The sequence below is a fragment of the Macrosteles quadrilineatus genome, unplaced genomic scaffold (genome assembly GCF_028750875.1).
Source record: "Macrosteles quadrilineatus isolate MER2022 unplaced genomic scaffold, UCM_ALF_1.0 Scaffold_3__2_contigs__length_128488019, whole genome shotgun sequence".
NCBI classification, from domain to species: domain Eukaryota; kingdom Metazoa; phylum Arthropoda; class Insecta; order Hemiptera; family Cicadellidae; genus Macrosteles; species Macrosteles quadrilineatus.
The window spans coordinates 108984467-109006159 of NW_026542596.1; the positions used below are offsets into that span (position 1 = coordinate 108984467).

General features: G+C 34.2%; 2 protein-coding genes across 6 annotated transcripts in view; one reads left to right on the forward strand and one right to left on the reverse strand.

The window, feature by feature from the left end:
- Positions 1–687: 687 nt before the first annotated feature.
- On the forward strand, positions 688–18941 carry LOC128990659 (39S ribosomal protein L28, mitochondrial). 2 transcript variants are annotated; one of them, XM_054413157.1, is made up of 7 exons: positions 688–706; positions 1689–1803; positions 2923–3095; positions 4930–5188; positions 15524–15667; positions 17559–17740; positions 18836–18941. In XM_054413157.1, the coding sequence occupies exons 2-7, from the start codon at positions 1777–1779 to the stop codon at positions 18888–18890; spliced, it is 840 nt and encodes a 279-aa protein (XP_054269132.1). In that variant the 5' UTR covers positions 688–706; positions 1689–1776; the 3' UTR covers positions 18891–18941. The 2 variants fall into 2 exon arrangements, with proteins under 2 accessions (XP_054269132.1, XP_054269131.1); XM_054413156.1 differs by lacking the exon at positions 688–706 and having other exon boundaries at positions 1669–1803.
- A 199-nt stretch (positions 18942–19140) lies between these two features.
- The window catches only part of LOC128989641 (probable phosphorylase b kinase regulatory subunit alpha), a 37820-nt gene continuing 35267 nt past the window's right edge, over positions 19141–21693 (reverse strand). For all 4 annotated transcript variants that reach the window (XM_054411595.1, XM_054411597.1, XM_054411598.1 and 1 more), the window contains 2 exons: positions 21166–21369; positions 19141–20571 (listed from right to left, as the gene is read on the reverse strand). In XM_054411595.1, coding sequence (XP_054267570.1) covers positions 20344–20571; positions 21166–21369 — 432 coding nt within the window. In that variant the 3' untranslated portion in view covers positions 19141–20343. The remainder of the gene's footprint in view (positions 20572–21165; positions 21370–21693) is intronic.

Consider the following 21693-nt stretch of genomic DNA (forward strand, 5'->3'; position numbering starts at 1 on the left):
GTTAATTGTTATGTTTCGTCAAGACCTACAAAATGATACCAAACTCGACTATACTTGCAATTTGAACATTTTGAACTACCCCCTACCACCGATACCCCTAAGGGAAAAATTTTCAAAATTGACCATAATTATTGTAGCCCTTCATATCCAAACAAGTTGCCGCAAACCGATTTCAAATATCTAAAATAGTTTAAAAAGTTAAAGAGGGTGCAAGTTAATTTTTTTCCACCCTCATGGTTATTTGGATTTGAAACGTTTTAGGGCGCCATTTTGTTATTAGTGGACCGATTTTGGTTTTCTTTATGTCAATGTTTATGTTTCGTCAAGACCTGTAAAATGATACCAAACTCGACTATACTTGTCATTTAAAAATTTTGAGCTACCGCCTACCCCCGCTACCCCTAAGGGCAAAATTTTCAAAATTGACCATAATTATTGTAGCCCCTCATATCTAAGAAGGTTGCCGCAAACCGATTTAAAATATCTCAAATGGTTGAAAAGTTAAGGGGGGGGGGGGTGCAAGTTACTTTTCAGCCACCCTGTAAATATATTCATTTATTCAATGGTCTGGTCAAAAACGCTTGCCTAGCCCTAGCCTGCACGCAACCAGCAGACAGCTTTGCCTAAAGTCATTTTCATCTTTTATGAAAAATGTAACCTAACTAACCAAATAACTTAATACAACATCAACCAACAAGTTATTTACCAAAAAGCGTGTTGCCAAAAAGCGGGTAATTACCCGAAAAGCGGGTAATTTAGTTACCTGGGGGTAATGCTGCGGGTAATGGCAAATAGGCGGGTAAAAAGCGGGTAAATGACAACTGATCAAATATTATTTTTGTTTTTCGTATTATTACTTATATTTCACTAGAAGAAAAATATTTCCCTGTGTTTTTTTCCATTAAAGTTATTTACTTATTTCACAGACTTTTTATTGTTTTACACTACTTCTCTTAATCTTCATCAGTTTGGTTCAGTTCTCACTCAGTCACTACATAGTAGTGTAGATATAAAGTCAATGCGAGTAGGCTACAGCGTTCAGTCGGTTCGGTTCAGTTTCAGTCAGTACGGTTGTTTGTAGTCTTTTCTTTTGGATTGGAGTGGAAAAACTTTTGGTTGCCTGGCCTTAAATGCCTGATCCGTGATCCTGATCTCACTCTCACTTCACTTCTCACTATACTACAGTCAACGCTGATACCATGGTGGAAGGAAAATACCGTACTAGTCTACTTCTAAAGAAGATGAATAACATAAAACAGGGGAATAATAATGTTGATCGGTTATAATAACTATTTTCTTCCTAAAACTAATAAAAAATAAAATTTTTAACAGTACTTACTCATTATTAAACAAGTATATGACATAGGCTATCATAAAAAAAACCAAATCATTGTAAGACTAATGAAATTATTTTTGTAAGGTCAGTAAGATTGAAAATTTCATTATGAAGGTTAATTACAAGTCTCAAGTCCTATATTTAGTTCTTTACTACATCTTAATTTGTGGGATTACTCAAAACTAATTTATCAGGGTTTTTATTCGTTACTTTTAGAGACAGGCAAGAGTGTTTAAAGGGAATTTTTGGTTTGTTGAGGGTAATTTTTAGAAAAAGCGGGTAATTCTTTGCTTTGGAGGGGGTAATTGGGCCATAGTGGATTGGCAACACTGTTTACCACAGTGCACAGTGGCACAGTAATACAACTGAAACAAGGGTTGAAGGGTTTATTAAGACACTAATTTTCTCAATAAGTTTTGTTAGCGATTTATTGTTTTAAAATGGCAGCAAAACAATTACCAGAGGTGGTAAGTAAGCCCTTATCTACCCTAAATTAACCCTTAACTTATTCAAAAAAGCTAACGTGAGACTAAAATTTAACGTAAGCAGTTTATTCTTTCATAAATATCATAGTCCTATCTAGTGTTAAGTGCTTTCCCTTGCCATAGGGTAAGTTAAACAGTAACTTGGATGGGTTAGGTTTAAGGCTAATCAAACGGCATCCTGCAAAGTTTAACCTATACAATCGGAGCCTTAGTCCACAAAGTGTTACAATTCAAATTCCTTCTATGGCAAATATGTTTTTAGCGAATTTCCTATTTAGGGAATAAGCTTTTACCGTATTACTCATGGTAAGAACTGGACCCGGGACCAATTTACTTTTTCGTTTTGTGGTCCCTAGATGGCAAAAACACCATCCGTTCAAATTCATATATTTGTGTCCGTTAGCACGATAACTCGAGCAAAAATTATCTGATTGTGATGAAATTTAGTATAAACGTGTAAGTTAAACCTACATTTATTCTTACGAGTTCGCGAACCAGCATGACGATTCCCAATCCAACTATGGGAACGGGGGTTTATGGGGGGTTTTATGGGGTTAAAATAGGTTTTACCCATTTTTTTACCCTAAAAACACAAAATTTCACAATTTCTTTCCAAACCATTATGTAGAGCTTAAAAACAAATAATTTAGTATATTGAACCGTTATTGTGTGTTTTTAATGGTTAGGAAGAAAATTCCAAAATTTGTAAATTTAAAATTCTCATGTTACTGTATTCTTATGGGGAATAAGTCAACTGTTGTAGTTTGCTTGTTTATGAACATTGTATGATAGAATATGTAAAGTACATTAATTTTTTTACTAAACTAGGCTATTAACATTGTACAACAAAAAATACCTTTTTACCCTCCCTGTTGCAGTTAACCTAAGTAAGTTACTCGTTAAACTAATTCTATTTAAATAGGGAATAAATGTGATATTTTTCAGGAGGCATTTTAAGTGTAAATCTAATCAGGCAAATGGAAATTCGCTTAGTCTGCAGGTTTGCTGCGGGGTGGGTATTTTACAGTTAGGTAGTAACACTTGGTTAACTTAGGCCTACATAACTTATATCAGTCAGATAAATAATTTTTGGGTTTTCAGGCTTTGAAACTATACAGTATGCCTAAACCAAACATATTTAGCAGAGGGGTTCCAGCTCGCCTGCCTGAAGTTTACAAGAAGTTTTACGAAGAATGGAATACACCTTCAACCGTCCCAGTACACTACATACCCGAAGAGGGGAAGTGGAAGAGAAACCCCGTAACTGGTGAAGTGTAAGTTTAACACTTATATATATAGTTTAAGTTTAAACCTATAACTGATTCTAAAAATAGGCTAGGTACTGGTAGTAAAAATACAAAATGTTACAAACTTATGTCTAGGCCTAATTTACTATCAATTTATTTATGTGGTTAACCCTTAATTGCGCATGTAGAGGTAGGCTATGACATATCCCCACATACAATTTTGTCATAATTTTACAATATGGTGGCAAACCTGGTGAGCATACCAGTAGCTACCTAAAATGAATGCCTATTAGATGCGCCAGTGGCTCAGTCGGTAGCGTCTCGGACTTCGAGCCCAAGGCAGCGATGTCGTGGGTTTGGATCCTGGTCACTGCTGCAAACATTTTATCAGTACAGATCACTTTCGTACTGTACCGGCTCACCCCTTGCTTTGCTGGATACAATCTACGCACGGGCAGTTAGTCTATGTGGACGGGCAAATGCAAAGTTAAAAGAGGCCGCCAACTTCTTGAAAAAAAATAGCATATGCCATCATCTGGCCGCAGGGTGGTTAGTCTTGCAAGTCATTGACCTGTTAAGACCACCATGGGTTTGGCATGCTTCCACCCACATGCTTGTATTACCGGTAAGTTTACTGTGTTCATTTGGGGGTCTAGTGTACCCCCGTGCGCGTAGTAGTGCCTCAGTTTTATCATAATAGTTAGTATTAATAACTTAACTTTATTATTTTAAATTTTAATACATATAGTATTGAAAGTTTGCAAAAAAAAAAAAAAAACTTAATTTGCCTATATCTGTAAACCAATTGTATAAAAATGTCCGACTTTAGAATCCACTGATCCAGCTTTACAGTGCAAAGGCGTGGTGCACCGTCTGCCCACGACAAAAAGACACCAAGACTAAATTTAAGTGTAAAAAACCTTAAAAAAACCTAAGTGCCAGGGACAAATGACAAATGTAATATATTTGTGAAGTGTGTTTAAAAGGACTTCTAAACCAACCACAGGACGTGGATGTTTAAAGAAAAACATACATTATCAAAGAAAGTTATTCTATTCTTTTTTTGTATTTCTTGTACAGTATTTTCTATAAACCGGGAAATGTATTAATTCATGGCATATTTACTGCTTCCATGGTTTTTTACAAATATTATACTTTTGTAAAGCTGAAAATACTTGTTTGCAATAAAAACTTGTTTAACTAAGATTTCCCCCTCTTTAACGTCATTATTACATTTCATAATGAAAAGTGTGTTTAAAGCTATTATTTTCAAATTAATAAAAGGACATGGTAGGATCTTTAAATGTACATAACAATATGAAAATTTGAATATAGATATTACATCTAAAGTTTAAAGAGTTAAAAATATCAAAAACCTTTTTTTATACCTTTTTTTATTTGTATTGTGTGCGCTTGAGGGTTAAGATTTAAGTTAGTTTCTTTTACTTTCTGTTTTTATTTACTGTACCCTCTTAACCAACTCAAAATTCAAAAGGTCGTTTAAACCGGACAATCCCTAAACACTTTATAAAATTAAGTGCTATTGGATTGATATAATTACCATTCCTATGTCGTGCATGCGTTATTTAAAAAATAAACTGTTAGATTAGAAAAGAAAAGTTTAGGTTATCAAGGAAGTCGGTAATTTTTAATAGCTCCAGACTGTTTTTGTACAACGGTAACTTAATGAAACTGTGGGTTAAACACTACAAGTAACAGTTAAAAAAATGCTTGCAAGCAAACAGGCACACATGAATTACTAATTGAATTTTAGAATGTTTTCTAAGATGTGGTTGATTGGAATTTGAAAGATCAAATATGTATTGAATTTTTACATCTCATACCATTTTTACTTTTTCAGAACCCCAATACAGAATGTTCCCATCCCTTTGAAGTATCCGGCAGAGTGTAATCAGGGCCTATGGGGAGGGGAGGCTGTTATTTGTGGATACAAAAAACAAAGACAGTTTGTCCAAAAATCAACCCGATGGTTTGTGCCAGTTTTACATAGATCTATTGTCGTCAGCGAAATATTAGACGTAAAGCTGTCTACAATTGTCACAAAACGAACCATCAGTTTAATAGTCGACCACAAGGGTTTGGACAACTATCTACTTCAGGTTAGTTAGAAATTATATTTGACTATTAGGCCTAACATTTTTCATAACAATAAAATATCAATCTTAAAATATTTTGGGTTATTGAAAACACTGTATACTTGACTTGTTAAAAAAATTGTATTTGAGAGAATTAAGGATCATACTTTTAATTGTCTTTCAAATAACATCATTATGTCAGGTGAAGATACATTGCACAAAACTGGAAGCTTTGCCATTAGATATCTGTTTATTTTTTCCTATGTCCCTATTTGGTTAGACATCGATGTTATGAGCAAAATCACTATTTAGCCTTCTGCAGTATTCAGCAACTAAAAAAAACCAGGAACAAAGTTAGTTGCACTCAGAACTTGAGGGTCGGCTACCATGAAGATCTAAAATATTCCAAGATCATCTACCATATCTATATATTAATAGGCAAGCACGTTTCTTTAAAACCTTTTTTCTCAGCTCGTGTGCATCGCAGGGAAAATCTACGCATACTGTTAGAAAGCTATTTTCCTGTAGGTGTGCAGAATCCCTTTAAAAATTAAAATAGGCTCAAAAATAAGCACAAGAAATGAATTAGAAATTAAAAAAAAATTAACATGGGTCTTATGGGTTGCCATGCTGGTGACGAAATGACAACGGAATATAAACATAAAATCAAAATAAAAGGAAGCAATTCCAATCACATGTTTTATTTACAGCTTTGGGTGAAAATAGAGAAACCTGTACCATTCCATCCCCATGTTAAAGTTGTCACCAGTTTTTAAATTAAATTTGTCGTAGTTTATGTAAGCCACCAACAGATTGCGCTGATCAAAATTACTAATTTCTGTTGAATAAACAATGTTTTTTTACCAAGTTAACTTTTGAAATGACTTATTATGAGCTATAGCAACTGTTAAGACCCATCAACTGTGTCAGCAACAAAAAAAATGTAGAAAATAGAATATAGAATTTTACACATGCATTCTGTATGGCTCGCACAATTACAGTAGACTCTCTGTAATGAAATGAAATGAAATGAAATGAAATGTGTTTATTGTCTTGTGAATTTATACAAATTATTGACAATGTCCGAAAAACTGCTAAAACTAGCATAGTCAATATACTAACTAAACTATAAACTAGCATGAATACAATATACAATATTTACAAGAATACTACACACAAGGAGACATGTTACAATACATACTTTAATATTACAACCAAATAATCTTATTGTTCAGAAAAATGCAAGGCATTTAGAATAATGAAAGTTATTAAACCCCATAACCAACTAAATCCAACAGTAATTTGATAAATTTGCTAGCTCCTACTTAAAAATTAATAAAAGGCATTTCAAAAAAATCTTTTAGAGAATAAAAAGGGTTGTTCAAAAGCCATTTGTAGAATTTAGATTTAAAAGTTTTATTAGGATATTTTGTTATTAAATGTATTAGCTTGTTGTATATTTTTAGTGAGATTACAATATGACTTTTAAGAGTTTTAGACAGTCTAAAAAAATCTATGGTAGCAACGTTTTTATTCCTTGTATTATGAACATGAGAATTTTGTTTGATAAGGTTGGGATTTTTTAGAATATATGATACAGAGTCAAATATATAAATGTTAATTACTGTTGGAATTTGTAGCTGAATGAACAGGGGTTTACAGTGTTCCTGTTGGGGTTCACAAGATATGATTCTAACTAACTTCTTTTGTAAGACTAAAATTTCCTCTATCCTACTGCAATTTCCGTAAAAGATAATATTGTATCTGAAAATGGATTGGAAATAAGCAAAGTAGGCTGTTTTAATATAATTTTGATCTATACAATGTATTAGTTTAGTTATAAGACAAATTACCCTTGAAAGCTTAGAACTTATGTAATCTATATGATCTCCCCAAGAAAGGGTCTTATCCAGATAAATACCAAGAAATTTAACATTGTCTACATAACCATCCAACATATTTGATTCACAGGGTCTAAGGCTAAAAACAATTTTTTGAGTTTTATCTTTGTTTAAGAGGAAGCCGTTTGATTCAAACCAAATAGAAGCTTCATTGATTGAGTTTTGAGCTAACTCTTGAAGTTGTTTAAGATCGGGATTAATATTTAAAAATGTTGTATCATCTGCATACAAATAAGTTTTACTGGTTATACATTCTGGGAGGTCGTTAATACAAATTAAAAATAATAGAGGACCTAGAACAGATCCCTGAGGCACGCCATATTTCATTTTTAATTCTTGGGACCATTCTCCATCAATATTGACTTTTTGTATTCTATTGTTTAAGTATGATTTGAAAAAAGAAAGTGGAGATCCGTTGATACCATAAAAACTTAATTTCATTATTAGGTCATCATGGTCAACACAATCGAAAGCCCTACTCAGGTCGCAAAAAGTGGCCTGAGCAAGTGACTTCCTCTCAAAGACCATTAGTACCTCATTAATCAATTTATCTATTGCGTCTGATGTACACTTGCCCTTTCTAAATCCAAATTGTGATACACTTAAAAAGTTGTTTCTTTCAAAAAAAGAATTCAGCTGGTCAAAAACCATGATTTCAAACAATTTTGATACTACAGGAATGATTGATATTGGGCGATAACTTTCTGGAATATCTTTTTTACCTTTTTTAAAAATGGGACAGACTCTGGTGACCTTTAATTCATCTGGAAAGACACCCTCAAGGAGACAGAGATTAAAGCAGTAAGATAGAGGTTCAGCTAGATTACCAATAATCTGTTTAAGCAAACTATTAGACATGAGATAAACATCATTACTGCTAGAGTTTTTTAGTTTTTTTGTGGCTTTTATTAGATCATTAGGTGTGATAAAATTCCAGAAAAAAGGTACAGGAGTAATGGAAGAATTATTAACTAAATCTTTTGAACTGTAAGCATTACTAACAATTTTCATTTTTATGTTTTCAATTGATTCAATGAAAAATGTATTGAAAACATCAGGAGATATTTTGGGTTTTTTTGTATTGAATAAAGAATTGCTACTGGTTTTAATGATTTGCCAGGCAGTTTTACATTTGTTATTACTTTTTTCTATGAGATTTGTGTTATATTCTATTTTGGCCTTCTTAATTGAATGCTTATATTGATTTTTTAACCCATAATATGCTTGTTTTGTTTCATTTGAAACGCTTTGACTATTTTTTACTATTTTATCTAGAAAAATTAATCTTTCTTTCATAACTCTTAACTCACTATTATACCAAGCATTACAATTATTTTTTTTCGAATTTTCAGTTTGAATTTTTATTACTTTAGAAAAATAAGAAATGTTATCTTTTAAAACTTTGAAAAAAACTCTGAACGTATCTTCTGCTGTTGAATTTATACAATTAAACACTTGTATCCAATCATAAGTGCCAAGCTTTTCTACTAATAAACCAACCGAATCTTTTGGCAAAATTACTTTAGAAAAAGAGTTTAAAGCAGCATATTGATTAACACAATCCTTATCCAAATTCAAAGTCAAATTAATTAGAAGACCATTATGGTCAGAGAAGGGGAAATCAAATACTTTACAGCTTATATTTGCGTTTTTACTACAATTTGTTAATACATTGTCCAGGCAATTGTTGCCTCGAGTGGGGGAGTGATTTAAGAAGTGAAAATTGTGCTGGCGTAGTATATTAAGAAATTGTTTAGAGAGGTAGTTGTTCTGAGTCAAGTCAAAACTTTTATTAAAGTCTCCTCCGATGATTGAAACATAATTAGTCCAACGAGAGAGATGAGTTAATAATTTATCAAAATTTTCAAGAAAAACCACAGGGTTGCCCGAAGGTGAGTGGTAGACAGAGACGAAAATTAATTTAAAATCCTCGATAAAGACCGCTGCTGCTTCTAAACTCATTTCAGAACAAAACTGATCCAAATCACACATTTTAACCTGCAAAGAATTTTTAGTGAAAACTAAAGAGCCCCCCCTTATATGATCAGTTCTGCAGTAAGCACTACCACAACAAAAACCATCAGGATAAGCTAAAGCAACCTCTTCTGTTTTTAACCAATGTTCAGTTAGACCAATAGCGGAGATATTATTCCTAAGTACAAATGACTCTAAAATCGATGTTTTATTTTTTAAGCCTTGGATATTTAGAAACAAGAGTGAAGGATTTACATTTAAAATTGATGGTTCTTTTTGTGGTTCTTGCTTGGCAGTCTTATTAAGGCTAAACATTATTCTTAGGCCTATTTGGATCCACGGGAGCAAATGACACACTGGCAGCGCGGTCAACACTACACTTCTGGGGAATAACTTCACTCTCACTTAGATTGGACACTTCAATGGCTGACTGGTTTAGAGATTCATTAGAGGAGTTGTCAACATCAACCTCTCGTAGGGTAGGGTTGCTGACCTCAACCTCAGGTGGTGTGGTGGGCGTGGTGACCTCAACCTCGGGTGGTGTGGTGGGCGTGGGGACCTCAACCTCAGGTGGTGTGGTGGGCGTGTTGACCTCAACCTCGGGTGGTGTAGTGGGCGTGTTGACCTCAACCTCGGGCGGTGTGGTGGGCGTGTTGACGTCAACCTCGTGAGTCCCACAAGGAGTGTAGATGTTAGCATCAGTTCCCGATTGTGGAGTGGGGGTGATGGTAACTGTATCATCAGCTGAGTTCTTCAAACTGTATTCCTTTATCAGAACATCTAGTTTCAATTGGAATTCGCCATGTGATAGTCCCCGTCTTAGCTCTCTTTGTGATCTTTGATTGTAGCTCACGATGAACACTGCAGCCCCTGTTTCTTGACGAAAATCCATAATTTTTTTGATAAAGTGTTCTGGTGCAATAAGATCCCTCACACAACCCATGGGGGAGCAGATTAATGTTTTTAGTCCTTTTGCTTTAAAATCCCGTGTGAGTTGAGAAAAGGCTTCATTGTAGTCGTCTTTTTTTGGTTTCCCACTATACATCGGTTTGGTAACCATGCTGTAAACAAAAGCGCCTTGATTTACATTCTGACAGGTGAGTTTGTCTGCAATAAAATCGCAGGGACGTGGTCTACCAAACTTGTTTTTGAAGACAACAGCAACACCAGCTGTCATATTTCTGGCATGGTCAAGGTCGCTCGATATAGTGTGAGCAAAACCTACAGAAGAGTCATGTTTGTAGCGGTCTATAACTTGGCTCATGTGTTCTTCAACTAACTCGATACCTTGATCTACCACCACTGCTTTAGAGTTAAAAGAGTGCTTTGAGGGTTCATTTTGCTTCTTCCTAATTAGCAGTTTTGCAACCATGTCTGCAACTTTAGCTTTACCTTTCCTATTGAAGTGCATCCCATGAGTGGTGTATAAATGTCGGGGAAGTAAGTGGAGGGGAAGAATTTGTATTTTGTTTTCATTGGCTGTGTTTTCTATTTCAGAGTTAAAATGTGAAATTTTCAAGTCCAACTGCGGCTGGTCATGTCTCATAGGCAGTGTTGCAAGAATCAAATTGGTGTGGGTAGAGTTGTGGATTAATCTATTTACATCCTCCATAAGTTGCATTTCTCCAGCACTGTCAACATTATTTGTACCAGCTATTACCAGTAGATAGTCATCTTTAGACAAGTCTCCAGAAAGTTGTTTGACCTCTTCAGTAACTCTGTCAAACTTTGCCCCAGATCTGACATATGAACAAACATTAGCAGTTGTCCGTTGGTGTACTAAATTACTTAAATTCTTTCCATGACTGTCAGCAAGTATGACAAGTTTTAATGGATGAATTACAACAGACGGTAATTTTACTGAGGTGTATCTATTTGAACTAGGCCTAGGCTTCTGTTTCTTATTGGTGATGTTACTTGTGTAATTTTTTTTCTTACTAGGTAGAAGATCCCCATTGGATTGTTCATCATTGAAAGTGTCAGAAGATAAAATTTCAAAAGAATTTTCACAAGGTATAATAAAATTGTGAGCTGGTGATGATATTAAGTTATTACCGTTGACAAAAATACTCTCTTGAGGCTCAGACGGATTGTTGGTTAGTAAGTTTTTTGTTGATCTAGTTGGAGTTACTCGCTGTCGTGTTTTAGCAGAAGGTGATGTTTCTAGGAACGTAGGAGTGCCAAGAGGTGGAAAACAACGTAAACATGGAGATTTTTGTGATTCTATTTGACTTAACTTATCAGTTTTAGCTTTATTTTCTTTTTCAAGACATTTAATTATAGTTTCTAATGTCCTCATGGATTCCAGCATATAGGAATCGTTAGCCTAATCCGGCAGATATAGGACCGTGATACTGACGGATTAGTGAAAATGCCGGATTACTGGAACGTTATCAATAAAAACACTTCAAGGCAAATAAAACACGTCTCCGAAGATCACGCGATCGGGCATGACGACGATGACGTTTCCGTGTTCGCGGGAGTAGACAATGATGTTTACACGGCCGCCGGAGATGATAAAATCTATGCCACGACCGCGGAAGACAACGATAATGTCTACATGACCGCGGAAGATGTTCATGATTTTGCCACAATCACGCAAGACGATGATGACGTTTCCGTAATCGCGGGAGTCGATGATAACGTCGATACGTCCGCAGGGGATCCGGGGGGTTCATGATTTTGCCGCGATCGCGCATGGCGACGATGAATTTTCCGTGACCGCCTGAGTTGCTCATTATATTGCCGCTTTTGCGCATGACGACGATGAATTTTCTGTGACCACCGGAGATGCTCATGATTTTGCCATGATCGCGCAAGACTACGATGACGCTTTCATGACCGCGGAAGAGAATGATGATTTCTACACGGCCGCGGGAGATAATCAGAGTTTTGCCGCGACTGCGGAAGACCTCCCGCCGGATTACTGGAGTGCCGAAGTGGTACAGTGCCGATTATATAGGCTCTTCTGTACAATGTTTTATAATAAAAAAATGACGGCAGCTGGTAGTACATATAGATGGGCTAAAATTTCAGTATCCAATAGTCAATGCGTGTACTTGGTTGAGTTTTCGACCACTGGACGACCACTAGTTTAAAATATTAGTCATGCAAACCAATACAAAGAATATTAATAATATTATTAATAATAATAATAATCATGTATATATTTCTAATCTACTTGATGAATAAAGATAATTTGAATTGAATTAATAATATTATATTCTTTAATAACTAGGGTTGCTTTCAGAGAGGTGAAAGCCAGTTGAGCGGAACAAACGTGATTTGATATTTTTGTATAAGTAACTAAATGTAAAAAAGTCAATATAGATGTACTAATGCTGGTTTTATTGATTAAAATTATAATAATTCAGATTTGTTTTTACTACATCTTGTTATTCAGATACCTCTTCCAAAAGTGCATTATGGTAGTTTTGACCAGGAAAATATTACAGTAGTTAGAATCTGGTATTAACATCCAAAAAGGGCATTAAAGTATAAAAAAGAGAAAGGAAATTTAACATTCAAATTCAACTGTAGCCTACAACAAAAACATTGGACTTCATTTTTCACCCTTACAATCGGTTAAAGTAGGCTATATTAAAGTATAAAAAAAAACAGTAACTATTAAAAAAACGAGTATTAAAGTATTACAGCAGGAGGGGAAATTTGATATTTAAATTCAACTGTGCAACATAAACATTGGTCTTCATTTCAACCCCTGCAATTGGTTAAACTCAGCTTTCTTTGCTAGAGATAATTTATTATTGTTAATACCAAGTATTCTTGATGGAGGATGTGATTGTAATGTAACTGGAATTTAGGTCTTCTACCATTATTTAGGACGATTTAGAGACGGCATTTTAATACTGTCCTTAATAATACCATTGGCCATTGGATACAGAAGATTTTGATGAAAAAGCTGGTTACAAATTTAACATGGGGATGGAATGTCTGTTTATTGTTTAACATGCTTTCTTATTATTTACTTAGAAACATTTTTGATGATATCATCGTGTTGGCAACACACTTGTATTGATCAGTTGTATTGATAGTCAAAGATAAAACATAGGCCTACGAAAAATGTAGGGCTATTTTAATGTAAGACTCAAATGTAAAACACCTAGAATAAATGTAAAGACTAAAATGAACTGAATTATCAATCATGTATTTCAATGTGTAAAAACTGCAAAAAGACTTACTTATTGAACAATAAAATAAGATGGCTGAAATGTAGGTCTAAACATAAGTAATAAGTAAACATCGCATATTCAGCTGATTTAAGTGAAAACAGAATTAAGAAGGGAAGTCATGCCTTAAAAATAAAATGTAGATAATATAATTAGAAATTAGAAGCCTACTTCTGGACCGGCCTAGACGATTATCCATACCTTGGTTAAAAGTGTACTTCTATAAGTATAGGTAATTAATTGTTTACTTATTACGGTTGTAACTGGACGTATGTATAGTCCGTGGCTTGGCAATCAAATAACAGTACTTATATAGGATAGGCTACTGTTGTCAACATTTGAAATTACTGAATTGTTACCAAATTACTGTTTCACAAAACGCAGATTTCATTTTCAGCCGAGCCATTAAAATGAGGATTTGCCGAACAATTATTAATATTACAGAATAGTATTTAATGATATACAACTTTTCACATTTCATAAATTATATGTTAGTTTTGCTATGGTCAAAGGTCCAAATCCAAATGTTCTTTTCATTTGGTTTTTATGTAGTAATTTGCTAGAATTATTTACTTTATATAAAGTCAATGCTAGAATACAGTAGATGGTTTGTTAAGACCATATGCAAACATTTTTGAAATCGTTTCCCCGTTTAACACACTATTCCAAAAGATAAAAATTATATGGTGCAACACAAATAAACAACTCGATCACCTACCTATAACTACCTCCCTAATCTAACCTTACTTCAAAACACTTAATGTAGTTACGAATACTCATAAACCCCGACCTACCTTCCCCACATGCCTAAATTAGATCAGTGTTCAATCTGCGTTTTATTAATAAGTGTAATAACTTACTGCACCGTCGATGTAATTCAACATAATATAACCTGTGATGTATTATCGGATTAGATATCGATTTCGATGCGGTTCGATATATCGCTTATTAAATCCTGATTTCTAACATTGGCTGTTTCTAATCAGCTGGCAACACAAATAGGTTTTCAAGAAAGTAGTCACTGGTCCGTATCCCTCCGCTCCTTGTTTATGCTCCGTGCATTGAGAAAGTAGTTCCGTATATTTTCTCGATTTTAAGTGAATCCTGCGCCTTAAAAAAATGTTTTAACGGCATTTTCTTGTTTATTAAAATCATATGAATGGTTTAAAAACGTTTAAAAGAAAAGTCTAGAAAGTTCAGAAATACCTTATGATTCTCTTGTTTACATTTTTCTTGTAAACAAAAAACCGTCATATGGCTACTTTAGTCCCATAAGCCTAATGTTAAAATTTGGAAATTTTAAGTTGGTTTTAAATTGCATTAGCATTATCTAATTGAAATTTGTTTGTTTATTAACCATCTCACTATTAGTCTAAGTAATCTTGTTAAGTTTAGCTGAAATGTATTCTGCCGTTATTGAGTGATGTTGCTTTATTTGTTGCATTGAAGTTGATCCCAAAGAGCTACGCTCGCTTCGCTCGCTCCGCTCAATAAAGAATATTAACAATATTAAGAAAGGGACCTTTTCTCTATATTCATATTCATTTAAGTAGCTTTGAATATTCACTCTCCTCTGCATTCTCGAAGCTCTGGTAAAGATACAACAGTATATGCACTCGTGTGTAACCCATTAAAAAGTCAATAGGGGGTCTTCAGACTTTTTAACCTGTATATAAATACAACAAACATAAAACCATGTATAATCAATATAATTTTATATTAAATCAATATAAACCTCACTTGATATACTTATTAAAATATACAATACAAACAAAAAACAACACAGTGTTTTTTAACAACGTCCAACGGTGACACATGGAAGCGGGCTCTGTGCTACATGACTCTCTGGGCTTCAACTCTTTAATAGGGGTGTATATGGGAGAGAGAGGAGGGCGAACTGATCGTTCATTGGTTCCTAGAAAGAGGTTTGTAAAGTATGATTCCTCTTGAAACTGCCGGCCATTAATAAAGCATATTTTTGTATAAAAATAAATGCCTGGAGAAAGGTTCTGTTGTGAGACCTATAAAAGGTTTAAAGCAAAATATTAGCCAGAGTAGCAAATCATTGATGTTTTTTTTTATTGTAACTTGTAACATTTTTCTTATTTTCATACTGACTATTATCAATTTGAAATGTAGGCCTATCTTCATCATTTTACGAGAAATATTTTTGAATATCTACTCGTAATTGTTCTAAGTGATATTTAAACAGGATTGGTTTTTTTTTTTACTGTGGCACTAAATGCATTTTCTGTTAGATTTGATTAAACAAATACTTTTCTACTGACTTACAGACTCCCGACCGGGACTTGAAAAGTTTGTTGGGGATGAAATTAAAGAAGAAGATGCTGTATGCTTTGTTTGACAAGACTTTGTACCCGGACAACCCTGAGAAAAGAGAACTGGTCTACGATAAATACAAACATCATTTGGAGAAGGTAAACAATAACATTGTACTGTATGACTATTCCGAGTATATTTCTATCCAAAAGTACAATTTTAGAAATAGCATACTTAGCAATGTTAAGACCTAGATTATCCTATATAATAAAAAATATTGGTCATTTAGTTCACGCAGATTGCGAGACAACCACTTGACGGATTTGGATTTTTTTTGTTTGAAGGTCATTTTGTGTAGAAGGATTAAAAATATTGGTAATTTAATTCACGCAGATTGCAAAACACCCGCTTGACGGATTTTGATGATTCTTTTTTTTATTTGTAGGTCATTTTGTGTAGAAGGTCGTGACGGAGCCAGAATTTTAATTTAGACCTCAGAGCTCTGACCACGGGACTTCCAAGTTCCCATGTTATTCGTATGAAGAAGATTTTTATTTTTTATTTATGGTTTATCAATAGCATATACCACCTGTTAGAACATTTTATTTCAAACATCTGTCTCAAATCAAAATCTTTGTTTTTGTCTATTATTTTTATTAAGATTAAAATATTTCTAGGTTAAGCTGTTTTGGAAAACCATTAACTTCTAAGGGTTGTGTGCTTGGCTACTATGGTTATTACTATTTCTATTTGACACCACACAGCTTATTTGTGTGTGTAATTTTCTATTTTCTTTCTTTTAGAAATATGTATCTTATCTTGGATTTTAATTTATTAATTTACAATGTTATTAATTTAATTTTTTTGTAGTACTATATAACTATTTTTCCTGTATTATAGTTAGCTTTGAATAGTCACCTCCTACTACCTACTATTAATTCTACACTCTAGTATCTCTATTGGTAAAGATACTACAGTATCCAACCTCAATAACAAGAATCAACTTGCATGGGGATTGTTAAATAAAACTTGTTATCGAGGTTCCACTGTACTTAGTCACTAAACCTCTGTGGCCACTGAAATCTTAACTTAGGTTTTTCTAGTCTTGGATTTGTCTATACATTTTTCAACATACGCTATTCTTAAACACAATTATTAACACTTTGGATTCTATAGTTTGTACTTAGGTTTCTGAACCATAAAGTAAGACTCGAATAATTATTGAGTGGTACCTATAAATTTACTTAAGATTCTCTAGTTACGATTGTAATTTATTAATTTATTTAAATTTTTAAAGAGACCAATCTGCTCTCGATGCCAGGACTAATCACAGAGAATACAAGCTAATGGGACAACTGTGTGTGTAGCTGTGTTTTAGCTCTGGTATGGTGGGGCTGAAATGTACTTGTACCAAACAAGGAAGGGCCCGAACGGCGATAACCACATAGTTTTTTTGTACAGCAGTTGTAGCGCACAGGGTCTTCCTACTGTGTGGTGAGCGCTGTAGTACGTAACGGCGAGGGGGGAAAGAAGAGCGGAAAGGGACCAATAGAATTTTCTTTACACACCACTTAAGTGTACTATTGAATTTATCATCTGTATCTTACTTCTCTGTGGACTAATAAATTGTTGATTTCACTTTCACGTTCTCTATTGTCTCTAGAAGTAAACTCATTTGAAATCAATTCTATTTTTTTCTTCGTAAACTTAGAGACTATAGTATTTTCTCCTTAAGCAAACTTCTATAAAGATGCTAGTATTTGTACTTAAGTGGCCACTCGTACCCTAATCGCCTAATCGGTACTTGGCCTCATCAACGCAACCGCAAGTACCTGGTGGGTCTTCAGTAGGTTTTGGTCTGCACTGCAGCAACCTCCTCATATCCCTCTCAACCTGGTCTCACCATCTTGGGTAAGGCCTTCTGCATTCAGGAAACATAGTATGTTTTTCAATATTCAGTTTTTTCTTCTTCCATCAATGTGTCCAGTCCAATGTAGACATTAAAAATACTAAACTCACACAAATTTTGATTGGTGTATCTGATTGCAGTACAACAGGGAAGACTTGGAGTGGTATGCTCTAAGTCTCGGGGAGGCTGTGAAGAAGCTGATGGACGAAGAAGATGCTGTGGAGCCAGTGCCTCTCAAGCACCAGTTCCGAGCGCAACTCATAGAGGAACTCCATAGCTTGGCCATGAATGATCAGTTGGATCAGGTTGTTAGGAATGAAAGGTAGGATACTTTTTGTGTTTCTAATCTTTAGTTTAGGTTACTAAAGTTTATCACAATCACCGTTGGCTGTCACATGAGTCACCTGTTAGGGGACGTTTTAAAAACACCTTACTTCCTGAAATGTACTATTCTGTTCCAGTTATTCTCTGGTCAGTGTTAATTAGTAGGTCTCTACATTGATCTCTTATCCCTTCACCATCTACTCACTCCTCTCCACATCCCTATCACCTCATCTATCAACCTTCCTCTCAATCTCCGTCTCCTTATCACCATAAACTCCATCCTCGTATGAATTCATTCTCACATTCTTCACTTGCACAAGCCATTCGCATTCCGTCTTGTGATGTCTCCTGTCTCTCACAAAGAGTAAACCTATGAATTTTGTTATGGTAAATTATTAGGCTATATCCTAGTCCTTAATCATTTTGCAGTTTTTGTAAAGGGTAGTATACTTCAAAATGGAAAAAAAACCTTTAAGAATTTGTGGGAATTTTAAAACTTTACTCTCAAGATAACAGATAAGACATCTCTGCAGAAATTCGAGCTTCTTTATCAGGCTTAGCTTGTTGATGACTGTAAATTTAACCATACCTATTCAACACATCAGAACAAATTGAAATTTCATTGGCAAATGCTTTTAATTCAATTCTGAAATACATAGCAGTAAAAGTTGTTAATAAATTATACCGCATTTCACTAATAGATAACTCCAGTAACTTAGCCCTCAAATCTTTTCACAAACTTCTTTTGCAAAAGCCATACTACAGTATAGAAGAGTCATTTAAAGATACTTTTTTTATAGTAATACGCTGAATCATAAGCAAGGTCTTTTCTGGTTATTTTATAAGGTATTTTACTTCTTTTAACTTTATTAGTTTCAGTTTTTATTGTGACGACACTCCAGTCTTTGTACTTGTGCATTATATGATGTGATGAGTGAATAATGAATTTGAATTTAAAATTAGAATTCATGGGCCTATTACAAATAACAGTGCTACAAACGTTTGTCTGTTTTCAAAATAGTTAGTATTGTTAGTTTTTTTAGATAAAAACTTTGTCAGTTTATGATACTTTATTGCTTATTTCTTATTTCAGTGATGAGTCTAAGTCATGGCTAACCAAGATCAATCCCTGGTCAAAGAAGAGTTAGGCTATCTTGTCTGTTTGTTGTAAATATTAGATAGTAAAATGTTAAAAGTGATTTTACAGCACAGATTTTCTACAAACCTTCTCTTTAGCAATTATAAATAATGTAATTTAGTTATGTATAAATGTTTTAACAACTCATGTGGCATCGTAAATCAACAGTAGGCCTACTGTAAGATGCGTGTTTGCATTGGGCAAATACATTAGCATAAAAGGATATTAATTAAGAATATACTAATATGTAAACTCTATATTTATTTGGTAAAATGAGTATACAAACTTTTTTTAATAATCACAGGTACAGCTATTATTTAAACTTTGTGTTCATTAAACAAGCATTGGTAAAACTCTCTTCAACTTCTAACATGTAAAATTTAAAAACATCCGTGATGTAATAGTATATTTCATGACAAGAGTAGAAAGTGAGTCATTACATATTTGAGATCATGTTTGAAGTGCAAGATTTACCGAGCACTTTAAAAGGTCGAGAATATGTATAGACCCACTTTCACTCGTGTTTTGAACATTAATTTTTGCTACACTACAAAGAATAATTATTTTCTTCATTACAAAACTCATAGCATTTTTTAGGTTATGCCTTCAATTTAAAGTTAATACTTCAAACTCAAGTTGTAAAAAATTAAAAAAGTTGATAAAACAATAAAAAATATTTGTTTGTTTACGTCGGCAAAATTAAAAAATGATAGTAAACATTACTTTTGCATGGTAAACATTCTTTTGCCGTAGTTAACAATGTAATGATAGATTTTTGCAGGTGATAACATGCAACGAAAACAGGTCATTTCACAGTAGTATGGCGAAAAAATACATCGACTCTATCATCATATGGCACTTTGTGAATAGGGTAAACTACTACGGTACTTTGAACAGTACTTACCTTATTTTATCTACAGTAAAGTAAAATTAGCTTATTCCAAATAGGAAATTCGCTAAAAAAGAAATGAAAACAAGAAATTAGTTGCATTCCTGCCAGCTTACTAGTGACCAATCCTTTTTGCAAAGCACAGATTAGTGACAGTGAACATCTAAACATAGTGTAAGAGCTAATGTCATCTAGTTAGGGCACTTGACATTGTTAACGCTTGTAAAATCAACTCAAATCAAAGCTATCAATTCCTGACTAATAGCAGTGATATTAAAGGAAGCCAAATTTACTATATACTTGATATCTTATTCAAATTGTTGGATAGTTTGAAATATTTTACTGGTCCCTTGGTGTTCGAATTATCCAAGTTGCACTGTATTGTTTGGTATTTTAACATTGAGGTAAAAATTTAAAATCTTACAGACTAAATTGTATAGTATACTTGGGAAACAATTAAGATTGTTGAAAGTGGTGTGGCAGTTTAAACATAACATCGCTCACAGTATGCAATTTAGTACCTAGTTTGCCCTTCATTTCCTAGACCCCTAACGTCACTACCGGCTAGAAAGCTTCACGAGACATTGCATTCTATCTCGCCTTCTTTGGGCAGACAGTCTAGAATGGTGGCAGCTGCTCTCATGATGTAAGTCATAGTTCCAAAGCTGCCACTAGGAGCGCTGTCATAGAAGTGTTGACAGATGTAGGCTGCGCCTCCACACAGCAGGCCTCCCGTTGACGTCGTCTCCCGAGCTTCTTTTGGTTTTGCGCAGCACAGCGTGGCATCACCATCAACCTCCATCTGACAAAAAAGTGATATGACCGAGTCTAGTAGTAACTGACGTTGGAGACGTTTCTCATAACAATCTCAAGTGATGCTAAATCAAAATTAACATTTTTCAATTCTGCCAAAATAATTGCAAAAGTGTAGTGTATTAATTTGAAATCCAACCAAAACTTTAAATTCATATCTGTGTGCATATTATTTTGTTCTTTGCCTTGTTAATCTATGTATACTTGACGAACTAAAAAAAGCTAACAAAAGAAAGAAACTTTTTTTTCTTTTAATTACTGGTAATGGCACATGAACCTTTGGCTGAAACATTATTGATAACTGACCTTGAGAATCAAGTTTGGTAAACTGAATAAGTGAAGCTGTAGATGATATATGTTAAAACAAACCATTTGACATCAAAACGGGTGACATAAATGTTATTTTCAAAAGAATCAGTCATCAGTTGGACGAATGACATCCTGTACGTACACTTTACAGTTTTGTGAGAAAACTTTCTCTAGGATACAAAAATATGAGAGAAGTACTGAAAAACTATAGAACATTAGTAAATCTAGCTCCCCAAGCATTACACAAGTAATAGCAGTCGAGACAAGAGCTGACCTGATCCTGCAGGAAGATCTGGTTGGCCTTGTGGACCAGGTTCTCTACTGCGATGACTCCTCCCAGGTGCTTGACTACGTTGTGTTCAGTGACTAAGGTGAGAACCATGAGAGCTTCCACGACCAGCTGACGATACTCCGGCTGAGGGATGGTGTTCAGCACTGTCTCTACAGCCAGAGCAAACTTGAGCTCTCCTGACGTCATCTGTTGACAAAAAGTAATGATGTCTGAAATCATATATAATATTATAATGTTTGGCAAGGTTAAGTAACCAAACTAATTAGGATGTAATCGATTGTACTTTAAATTATTTACATAAAATGCAATAGCCATAATAAGCTTTTATCTTGAATGCAGAATACAAGTTAGAGTAGCCAATGAATGGGTAAATACCCAAAAGTGTGAGTATTCCTCACAAGCACAGTATTTTGCATAGTTGATTGGATTTGTCATGTCAAAAATGAGTTAAAAATATTATGGTCATTGGTTGGTTGGAGGGTATAATTGGTGACATATGGTGAATTAAAA